The sequence below is a fragment of the Syngnathoides biaculeatus genome, chromosome 14 (genome assembly GCF_019802595.1).
Source record: "Syngnathoides biaculeatus isolate LvHL_M chromosome 14, ASM1980259v1, whole genome shotgun sequence".
Taxonomy (NCBI): domain Eukaryota; kingdom Metazoa; phylum Chordata; class Actinopteri; order Syngnathiformes; family Syngnathidae; genus Syngnathoides; species Syngnathoides biaculeatus.
The window spans coordinates 607,280-619,471 of NC_084653.1; the positions used below are offsets into that span (position 1 = coordinate 607,280).

A 12,192-nucleotide genomic window follows, 5' to 3' on the forward strand; every position below is an offset into this window, starting at 1 on the left:
GATGTTTGTTTTTAGATTATCTCTCATAAAATGCAAAGTCTCTCTCTGTCACACATACCCAGACACACGCACCCAGGCACACGCACACGCCCGCGCACGCACGCACACACACACACACACACACACACACACACACACACACACACACACACACACACACACACACACACACACACACGCACGCACGCACACACACACACACACACACACACACATCAATGTTGCCTTCTGAGAGAGGCAAAGAGGCTTGCTTGTGTTGATGGTGGAGGAGTGGCTCATTGAGGCTTTAGAGGTTAAGAAACTCTTCCTGCACGTAACGACAAGCAGCACCATCCAGCGGCCCGTTTCTCAGGCCATATCTTTTTTGAAATTTTTAGAATCAGTCTTTGTTGGCCAAAAAGCCTTATCCTTGAGGGGGCGAATCATAATGCAGGGTCCAACAAGGAAAAAAGTATCCTGTCCGGAGCCCTGGAGGACATCCCAGTTGGTACCACAGTGCTCAGCACAAAGTGGGATCTTTTTTATATTTCAAATAAAAGTTTTTTTGAATCTATTCAAGACAAGAGAAGTAACTAGTATGGGTGCTGTTCAAGTGACATCACTATTACTCATTTTAGTTCATGTGTGACAGTATGATTGGTTATCCTCAATGCATTCCGTGACTATCCGGTGACCAGTCTACAATATGAACAAACCCACCTCTTGCTCAAAATCAGTTTGAATTGGCTCCAGTTCCTGTTTGACCCTGAACAAGTGGTAGAAAATTGATTCAGTAAATGGATGGGTTATAAAATTTAATTACAAGAAAAAAAACAACTGCTGGATCTGGTACTCCACTGCACCCCTTTAAACAGAGCATGAACTCAATCTATTTTCTTTTCCACTTGGCAACTGACTCCCAAAACCCCAGATTTTCACAACTGACTGCTAAGAAATTTGATTCAACTCTGTTGAAAAGCCTTCAAAGTGGTTGCTGAATTCCAATCTTTTTTTGACTTCCTGGAGATTTCTGTAATTTCAGCACCAATTAGATGTGCTATGTGTCTCTCACAACATAATTCACTCTCATGATACTGAGTACGCCAGTACGGTGGGCAACTGGTTATGACATCTTTCTCACAGTTCTGAGGACCTCGGTTAAAATCCGACCTGGCCTGTGTGGATTTTGCATGTTCTCTCCGTGCCTGTATGTGTTTACTCCGGGCACTCCGATTTCCTCCTACATCCCAAAAACTTGCAACATTAATTGGACACCATAAATTGCCCCTTGGTGGGATTGTGAGTGCGTCTGTTTGTCTCTATGTGGCCTGCGATTGTCTGGCAGCCAGTTCAGGGTGTACCCCGGTTCCTGCCCATTGACAGCTGGGATAGGGTCAAGTACTCAAGCGACACTTATGAGGATAAGCGGCTAAGAAAATGGATGTGTGTGTGTGTATATATATATATATATATGAATAAAAGACTGGAATTAAGTATTTGACACGTCAAAATTTTTTTGAAAAGATGCTAACTGGCATGAAAATTTCACCAGGTGTTGGGAACAACACAAAGTAGAACACTCAGAAACTAAGTTGAGTGTATTAATGTGAAATGACACAAGGAAAAGTACTTAAACTAAACTTATATTTAATTAATACTTTCTCCAAAAGCCTCTGTTTTCAATGACAGCTTCAGGACAACTCCTGTATGAAGAAACTTAAGCAAGCATTGCTGTGGTATGACTATAACTATTTCTACACACAAACAGTATTTAAATCTTGACGTTCCTGTGGGCTTCTTTTATGGACCTAGAGTTTCAGTTCTTTCCATTGATTTTTGATGAGATTAAAGTCAGGTGATTGGCTGGGCCATTAAATCATCTTTATTTCTGTTCTTTGAAACTGATTGAGAGTTTGTTCACAGTCTGTTTTGAATCATTATTCTGCTGAATATCGCCATCCTGGTTTCCATTTCTTTCAAGAAAATAATGTAAAATTCTCTAAGAAAGGTTCTCTCCTTATTGTCACCTTAAACAAAATAGAATAATTTTGGTAATCATGACTACCCTGAAATAGGAGTGGTTTAGTCTCATTTGACTTCAGATGGTGAGACAAAAACATGTTTTTGCACAGAACATGTAAACTTCTGGTTTCAACTGTACCTATAGTCGGAAACGTCTCACTTGATTTCATGTCTGACAGACAAGGAAAAGAAGCACGTCTTATGAAAAATATTAACTATCGGAACCCCAGTAATGCCATATTTTAACACCAATGTACATCCACATACTTAGGTATATTGAGACGATTTGTTTGTATGTTCTTTTTAAGCATTGTCGAGGTATCTGAGAGGGACTATGAATTGGCAAATCCTTATCAAAGACTGATTCAGGTGGAAAACGTGTCGGGTAATCCTCCGTATATGCTCTCACATGGACAATTTTAAGGATAGTGTTTGACAGTGAGAGAGGAGGAGAGTTTTCTGACCTTTTCTGCTTCCTTGGTATCATCAAAAAGCCTTCTCTGGCGATTCGCAGGCACAGCCCGAGCATTTTCCCAAGTCTCGACCCATATGTTGCCTGGGATGTTCATTCGTGGACTAAGATGGCCTTTGAACACTGTTTGACCCTTCTCGTTGACCATCTCCTCCTCCAAAAAGTCCCTGGGGGAATACCAGCGGACAAAGTCCTCAAGAACAGAACCTGGGTTGGCTGCCTAAAGAGAAAAATGAAATTGGGAGGATTTATTCAATCAGCACTTACAAAAATATCGTCATATATGAGGAATGCAAGTGAAAAGATTTTTTAAAAAAATAAAACAATAAAATGATCAGAATAAATACAAACACCGACTTTTCTTATCCCCACGTATCATTGCTGACACAGCCTGATGAACCCCCCCCCCCACACACACACATCTAATGAATAAGAGTACAAATAGAATAGAGACATGGGAAGGCACTGGAGTTCCAGGTGAGGAAAGACAACCTGTGGGAGCCATCCACAGGGAGAGGTGCCACACAGGTGGCAAAGGACAAACAAATGGTAGTTACGAAGGAAATTTAGGATACGAAAGGAAAAAATAGCCGCTGGATTCTTCAAATTCCACTGACTGTAAACATCCTGTACCTTAGTTTGTTCGCTGGAGCATCTTTCTGCCATCCCATTGGGTAGGAGGTATGTCAATCTTTACCTATGATGCACGTCCTGTATCTTGGTTTGTGTGGCGCGATAGAGTTGCTCTCTTATTGGCTATCGCCATGGCTCATTCTTGGCATCCCATTAAGCTAGGAGGGACCGTAATCTTTACCCATGATGCTTTTTGATTCCCTTGGACACCTGTCATCGAATCACACTAGCACTGTCACAAGGTAACGCACATTGGAGAAGTAAACCTTTTCCATCTGTGTTTTTTTCCCCCACGTTTATTCAGCTTTGTTCAACATGGGCCTCGATAAATTTTAGTTGAATAAAGTTGTGTGCAGAGCGGCACGGTGGAAAGTGTTGGCCTCACAGTTCTGAGGTCCCGGGTTCGATCCCGGACCCACTTATGTGGAGTTTGGATGTTCTCCCCATGCCACATCCCAAAAACATGCAACATTAATTGGACACTCTAAATTGCCCCTAGGTGTGCTTGTGAGTCCAGCTGTTTGTCTCGATTTGCCCTCCGGTTGGCTGGCAACCAGTTCACTGTTGACAGCTGGAATAGGCTCCAGCACTCCCTGTGACGCTTGTGGGGATATACGGCTAAGACAATGGATGGATGGATGGATAAAGTTGTGTGCATGGGTACGTTTGTACATATGTTTTCTCTCGGCATTCAAATTGTGCCTCCTCCTCTGTCCGCCACGATGCCTTTTGCTTGTCACTCACCCTTCTCTTTACATAATCGTCCAATGCCAAATGTAAACTTTTTCTTTACATTATGTACTTTTGAATGCTTAGTTTTGGCAGGTGTGCGTGTGTGTTGGGAATGGATTACGCTATTTACATGTAAAATGTGCTTCTACTTAGGAATAATTAATGTTCCGAAAAAACTACTGGAATGAATTAATTTCATAAGTAGAGGTACCACTGTATATGAAAAATAGATTAAAAATGAAGTATTTAAGTGAAACAACTAAGTTTTACTAGGTTAGTAAGTACATAGCAAAAGCATAGAAAATACCTGGGAACCTATAACTTGACTGCTTTTTTAACCAGTTGTGCCTGCTTTTTTCCCCTAATGTGATTGAAAAATCGCATGCTTCCTCCAGATCCATACTTAAACTCCGACTGATAAGACACAGTATGCATTCCCAGGTTCTTAGTCTATTTTAGGAAATATGTTCATTTTCAATTTGTAATTCCAGCCAAGCCTATTCCATGGATTCTTGATCCCATCATTCTTATCAAGCTTCTTTCAAGTCAATTTTGCCATCCTCCCTCTGTATTCTCTCTCCAAGACACCGACATATAACACACTTTACCAAAGTAAAACTCATTTGCACAAAGAATTTAAATGCGTAGCGAAACTGCACAAAGAAAATGTAAATGGAAGAAGATTTGCAAGCTTGCATGCCATAACACAGGCTTCAATGCTGTAAACAAACACAGACTGTCAAAGTCGACAGAGAAATCAAGTAATCCCTCATTTTTCCATCTTAATTGGGACCAAAACCACCCGTGAAAAGTGAAAAACCACAAAGTAGTGGGGATGTTTATGTGGGTACCAGAACATTTAAAATATCCATCCATCCATTTTTATAGCTGCTTATCCTCACAAAGTTGCAGGAATGCTGGAGCCTATCCCAGCTGTCAACAGGCAGGAGGCAGGGTACACCCTGAATTGGTTGCCAGCCAATCGCAGGGCAAACAGAGACAAACAGTCACACGCACAATCACAGCTAGGGGCAATTTAGATTGTCCAATTAATGTTGCATGTTTTTGGCATGTGCAAGGAAACCGGAGTGCCCAGAGAAAACCCCACACAGGCATGGGGAAAACATGCAAAGTCCACACAGGCGGGGCCAGGATTCAACCCAGGTCCTCAGAACTGTGAGGGCGTTGCTTTACAGTTCCTCCACCATGCCATCGTTTAAAATATGGAAACGGCATTTATACGTTGCATATTTGAGACAAAAAGTATTTGTTAAATATGTCCTTACAAAACTTTATAAATACAATATATCCAGTTTTATACATTTATAATATAAATATAAATTCTAAAACACTGTTTACGATTCATCACTCGGAGACATCTCCTGGAGGCATTTAATCAACAGTACAGCATTTATACTTTGCATACTTGAGAGAAAAATTACAACAGTACAAGCATCGGGTGAAACAATAATAAAACAAGAACATTTTTATTGCAGTACAAAAAGTCACAAAGAAAGCAAACGGGTGAAGTCTTCTTGTGTAGAGTACTGAATGTCCCGGGCACACTGTTGTGACGTCACTTCCATCACGCCGTTGTGGCGCCCCCTCCTCAACAAGAGGAACCTTTCCTCATGAGCAGAATGCCAGCTGTCTCTCTCTCACCATCTCCAGCCTCCTCTGGCCACATCTCCACAAATCTTATTTTTTATTTCCTCACGGTGGTCCGAAATGTAACAAACAGGAAACGTGATAAATAAAGCAACCGTGAGTCAATGAATAAAGCAACCTTAAAGGAGAAATCCAGTGCTTTGCATGAACAGTGTTTGAATAGGTCATGTAATATGTATCCTATTTTGACAATGTGATGTTAAATCCTCTCTCATTTAATTGCGTTTTGAGATTTTTTATTGACAATGTCTTATTTTCAGGGACGCTGCCATTTTCGCAAGTCACATGATCTACGTGGGCAGCTTTATCCTCATCTGATGAAGAAGATAGGTTTGATCGGGAAGACGGAGCAATACTTCCATACAGATTTGAACCTGTGGCTGTAATTAATGTTGAATATTCGGATGGTTCTTCGGGCGGAATGACGCAGAGTCTGACTACTTGGAGGCCTAAGCGCGACTTAAGTGCGTAAATAAAGGCCCCCGGGAGCTCCGAGCTGGCAGCTCCGGATGGTTCTTCGGTGGGAATGACGCGGAGTCTGATTAGTGAGTTTGGCGGTGGGCTGCGAGCTGAGCTTTCAGGTGGCGAGGCCTTTAGCTGAGCTTCGGTGGTAGGCCTTTAGCTGAGCTTCGGTGGTGGCGGAGGCCTTTAGCTGAGCTTCGGTGGTGGCGGAGGCCTTTAGCTGAGCTTCGGTGGTGGCGGAGGCCTTTAGCCGAGCTTTGATTGTGGCAGAGGCCTTTAGCCGAGCTTCGGCATCTGGGGCTAACGGCCTCCTCCCGCTTCGTTACCCCCGGACGCCCAAGCTAGGCTAAATATTGTCGCACACTTGAGGGCGTAACGGTTTGGATATTTTTCAAACCAACTTTTGCCTGTCAAAAAGCTTAAATTGGTGAATTCCTGTCCGAATAATTGTGATCATAATTATCATACATCTGCTTCCAATAAAGAAATGCTTTGCTCTGCTCTCAGCCGCCTGGCAAGGGATAGCAAGAACAAAAACATTTAATCATCAGAACTGTTAGAACTGCTGCCTGTTAAAGAAATGATGACCACACATGAACTCGGCAATCTTACACACATGCACACGCACATGAACAAACATGTACACTTTGTTTCCAACTGTTTTGCTTACCATCTCCTTTTTGTAACATCCATGTAAGGGGCGTCTTAAAACTAAATAAATAGAGGTGCTGAGGAAAGGATAATCAGAGAGTGCAGTGGCGAATTGTACGAGACAGTTCCTCTCCTCTCTCCTCGCGAGACTTGAACTGGTGTCTTTGCTTCCTTTTTTGTCCTGTTTAATGAATGTCTAATTGGTGAACCTGACATTTACTTGGTCCTTCAAGATACCGGAGGTTTCCAGGGGCCGAGTCGACGTTCAGGCAAAGACCGTGGCCACGGCAATTGAGACCCTTTCCGGGACTGTGCCTCGACTTTGCGTCTGGAGGCTGAGGGTTGACAAGAAGCCGAAGGAAGTGAAGACATCTCTGGTGAGTAGGAAACTCCCACACTCATGAGGAATGAGTGAATGCGCATATGGGTGACTGCGGCAGAACCAAACCTCGAGAATGCTAGTTCCTATCGAGTAGACTAATCAGTCTATAAAACTGAGAAAAGGGCAACGTGTGTCCTATACGTGAGCTCCGTGAAACATGTGCATGTGTAAAAGTGTGAGTGGGGTTCGCTACCTCATTTGAACAGTAAATTGAGGGAAAACTGTTTGAGGATGCAGAGGTAAGAATTCTCCACCACTTTTGGTAGAAGCTTGAGAATTACCTCAAACAGAATGTAATTTTCACCCTTTTCAGGGGAAGTCAGTTTAGTCACCCTAGGTGGACCACTAAATTCAACAAGGGAAAATCATCCAGCAAAATAGCATAGCATAGCATAGCAAAAATTACCATGTAAGGACTGGAAGTTTGGAGAAAGCCAATATTCTTCAAAAATAAAATATCTAAATTTGTGGATAAAAAAATATGGCTTTGCAGGCTAGCTCAATACGCAAAAAATAGTTAACTTGCAGGATAAAATAAGAACCACACACAAAAATGATTAAAGAGTAAAGATGGCTAGGACGATACAGAGTTTTGGATGTTAATAGCCATAAAAAGAAAAGAGGGAAAATTTAAAAGGATAGAAAAGCAGGAACAGGCAAAGATAAGACGATAAGAAAGAGGAATCAATGATGTTTCATTGAAAGGAAGATGATGAGACAGGACCAGTAGCACCTCCACCACACTATGGAGGAACAAATAAATGAGTAACTAGATCAGGAGGAGCAGAAATGGAATGGTCAAAAACATGGGGAAAGACTTTCTCCCCCATGCCAAAAATAGATCAGTCTGACGAAAGCATTGAAGAAACATATCCCATGATAGAAGTGGCAAATCCTAATATTCAAGATGATCAACTACCTGCCATTTTGGTCCATAGAACCTGGACTCAAGATGATGTGAAAAAGGCCATCGAAGGTATCACATCTCATAAAGTTGATGTAACAGAATTCGTCCAAGGAATGGAAGACTTAAGGAAGTCTTGCCACATAAATGGTGTGGAAGTACAACAAATTTGAATGACAGCAATAAAGGGAGATTGGCACAGTATCAGAGGAGATTGGAACCCAAAAGATAAGAACGAAGTACTTTCTCACCACAGCAGGGAACTTAATCATCACGTTAAAGGGTTAATAGAACATGCTTCTGCTAGATTTAGACAAGGAGCAAATTATACTGCCATTGGAAGAGCAAAACAAAAAGACGATGAAACATTTGAAGAATACAGAATCAGAATGACTGCATGTTTTAAAGCAAACAGCGGGATTCCTGAAGATCACACTACAGGGAGTGTGTATCAAGACCAATTAAAAAATTCTCTCCATGCTAATTCAAATAATTCTATAAAACAATGGATTGAAAACATTGGGTTGACAAACCAACTGGAACCCTGGAACGATACATTAACCAAGCACTACACGCAGAAAGAGTGCTACAAAATGAGAAAAAGAAAGTTGGCACCTTTCTGACAGAGGAAGGAGAAATTTATGGAGCTTTATGCGGAACATTTCAGAATCGTGGCCGCAGACGAGGAAGAGCCAGGAGAGGAATAATGGGGAGGAGGTGCGAATTTGATCAAAACGGAATTATTGCTGGTTTTGTGGAGAAAAAGGTCACATCTCATGTGACTGCCCTAAAAACAAAATGCCCACCACCACACGACTAGAGCAGCCATCTTCTCATCAAAATGTCACGACCGATGCTCAAGAAGCAGGAAATTCTTGCGCTCGACGTGGCTAGACCTGAGGTGGAACTGATCGTGAACGGGAAGTCAATTAAATTTTTGTGTGACACAGGGGCATGTAAAACAGCATGTAGAGAGAGCATTCTAGGATGCACCATGTCAGGAAGGGAAGAGTTTTCCAGAACAGCTCAGGGAAGACTCTCACTCGTCGCTGAAACGATTCCTGCGTGGGTGTTAGACCCCCTGGGAGAGTCGTGTAAATTGACAATGCTCATGGTCCATTATTCCCCGGTAAATTTGTTGGGAAGAGATGGCTTGCTCAAACTAGGCCTGGGCTTAGTGCCCTCTCCAACAGGAGTTATGGAAGTAAAACAGGAGATCTCTTGCTGTTCACTACAGCCATCTCCATCCTTTTTGCAAAGTCCACCACCATCTGCCCTTCAAAGTTCCTTTCCTGGATGCCGTACTTACCCATCACTTTTTCATCGCCCCTGTTTCCTGTCCATTACGATCTGCACCAATCACAACACTCTCGCTGCCTAGGATGCTCAGAACTACGTCATCGAGTTTCTTTGAGAATTTCTCTTTCAACTCTAGGTCACATCCTACCTGTGGGGCATAGCCGCTAACCACATTATACATAACACCCTCAATTTCAAATTTTAATCTCATCACTCGATCTGATACTCTTTTCACCTCCAAGACATTCTTAAACAGCTCTTCCATCAAAATAACCCCTACTCAATTTCTCTTCCCCATCTACTTCGTGGTAGAATAATTTAAACCCTGAATCAATTTTTCTGTTATATGGTCGAACACCAACAACAACACACCAAGTATACTTTACGGCCTACTTAGTGTGTCTAACCTTAAAAGACTCCATGTCAGAGAGAAGACAGGCACTCTGCATCTGAGCACGAAGTTGGGCACCTTCAGCTGATGTTCCCAATTTTGTAAATATTTCTGACTGCTCCTCGAGTAAATCCTCGGTCATGGGAGCAGGTTCCTGGTAAAACATAAAAAACAATTAATGCACATTTCACTTGCAAAGTGTACATTTACATTTTCTCATGTCCACATTTAATTATTCTTTCCATGCTTGATAGACAGATGAATTAATGAAATTTTGGAAAAGAGTGACAAATATCTGACATATCTACATGAAGTGCACTGTTGAGTAATTATAAACCTGAGCAATTCTGGTCCATTGCCTGTCAAATCTTTGACAAACAATTCCACACTAACTCGGTAATCCACATTGCAGTAATGTTCAGTACATAAGTATATTAAAAGTGTGCTTTTAAAATCATGGAAAAGTAATTGAAGAAATATATTACTTGTGTCACAGGAATAAATAGTAGCTCGGAAGAGTTCAGAAGGGTCATGTTGTTATAGGGGTGCATCCTGCCTTCTGCTCTGGTTTTATTCCCATCTTTTTCCTTTCTAATACATGGACACATAGTGTCCCCTTGATCACTCAAACATTCAAAGAACTCTTCTTCACTGTCACTCCAAGAATCTAAGGATTTCCCAGCTGACACAGCAGCTATTTGTGTGGATGAAGTCACTGCTGTAAATTCCGTCAATTGGTGGATATTCTGGAAGGCAGGATCTTTGCTGCTCTCTGGGTTCTTGCAAATGTGATCTCTGGCATTCTTCCTTTTGATGCAGTAATTCAGCATCTATACAAACAGCCGAAACAACAAATAAATACATGAGTAGTTGTGAAGTGTACTGAATCACATTAAGACTTATTTCTAATATGTTTTACTTAAAATAACAGTGCTACTCAAGTACCAGATAGCTTGCTGCCATTATAGTGCTTCACAGGTCTACATATGGACATTTACATCCACAACAATACTAATGAATAATTCTATGACAGTGTCAATCAAATATGATTACTACCACCTTTGTAGAGGCAGAATATTTATGGTACTAAAGCTTTATTAGACACCAATATATTGTGCAAGTGGTTATTGTAGTGAGGAAATAAGTATTTGAACACCCTGCTGTATTGCAAGTTCTCCCACGTAGAAATCATGGAGGGGTCTGAAATTTTCATCGTAGGTGCATGTCCACTGTGAGAGAGATAACCTAAAAAGAAAAATTCAGAAATCGGAATGTATGATTTTTTTAATGATTTATTTGTGTGATACAGCTGCAAAAAAAAGTATTTGAACATCTGTCTATCTGCTAGAACTCTGACCCTCAAAGATCTGTTAGTCCACCTCCACTCCAAGTATTATCCTGAGTAAGATGCACCTGTGTGATGTCGTTAGACACCTCTCCACCCCATATAATCAGTAAGACTCAAACTTGTAACATGGCCAAGACCAAAGAGCCGTCCAAAGACACCAGAGAGAAAGTTGTAAAACTCCACGTGGCTGGAAACGGCGATGGAGAAATTGCCAAGCAGCTTGGTGAAAAAAGGTCCACTGTTGGAGCAATCATTAGAAAATGGAGGAAGGTAAACATGAAGGTCAATCTCAATCGGAGTGGAGCCCCATGCAAGATATCACCTCGTGGGGTCTCAATGATCCTTAGAAAGGTGAGGAATCAGTCCAGGACTACACGACAGGACTTGGTCAATGACCTGAAAAGAGGTGGGACCACCGTTTCCAAGGTGACGGTTGGTAATACACTATGACGTCATAGTTTGAAATCATGAATGGCATGGAAGGTTCCCCTGCTTAAACCAGCACATGTTAAGGCCCGTCTGAAGTTTGCCAATGACCATTTGGATGATACAGAGGAGTCATGGGAGAAGGTTTTATGGTCGGAAGAAAAATGAGTTCCATCCCAAGAACACCATCCGTACTGTGAAGCATGGGGGTGGTAGCATCATGCTTTGGGGGTGTTTTTCTGCACATGGGACAGGACGACTGCACTGTATTAAGGAGAGGATGAGCGCGGCCATGTATTGTGAGATTTTGGGGAACAACCTCTTTCCCTCAGTCAGAGCATTGAAGATGGGTCGTGGCTGGGTCTTTCAACATGACAATGACGCTAACCACACACCCAGAAAAACCAAGGAGTGGCACTGTTAGAAGCATATTAAGGTTTTGGTGTAGCCTAGCCAGTCTCAAGACCTAAACCCAATAGAAAATCTTTGGAGGGAGGTGAAACTCTGTTTTTCTGAGCAAAAGCCCAGAAACCTGTCTGATCTAGAGAAGATCTGCGTGGAGGAGTGGGTCAAAATCCCTCTTGCAGTGTGTGCAAACCTGGTGAACAACTACAGGAAATGTTTGACCTCTGTAATTGCAAACAAAGGCTACTGTACCAAATATGAACATTGGTTTTCTCAGGTGTTCAAATACTTATTTGCAGCTGTATCACAACTAAACTGTGAAAAAAAAAAAAAAAAAAAAATCATACATTTCTGGATTTTTCTTTTTAGATTATCTCTCTCACAGGGGACATGCACCTACGATGAAAATTTCTGACCT

The 12,192-nt window shown here is 41.8% G+C and overlaps 1 protein-coding gene across 8 annotated transcripts in view; it reads right to left on the bottom strand.

Moving 5' to 3' along the window:
* The window catches only part of rab3gap1 (RAB3 GTPase activating protein subunit 1), a 230,181-nt gene that overhangs the window by 74,592 nt on the left and 143,397 nt on the right, over window positions 1–12,192 (bottom strand). For all 8 annotated transcript variants that reach the window (XR_009798163.1, XM_061841834.1, XM_061841830.1 and 5 more), the window contains 3 exons: window positions 10,081–10,425; window positions 9,612–9,749; window positions 2,466–2,693 (listed from right to left, as the gene is read on the bottom strand). Coding sequence is in view for 7 of the 8 variants with exons in the window: in XM_061841834.1 (XP_061697818.1) it covers window positions 2,466–2,693; window positions 9,612–9,749; window positions 10,081–10,425 (711 nt within the window). In the remaining variant the exon portion in view is untranslated. The remainder of the gene's footprint in view (window positions 1–2,465; window positions 2,694–9,611; window positions 9,750–10,080; window positions 10,426–12,192) is intronic.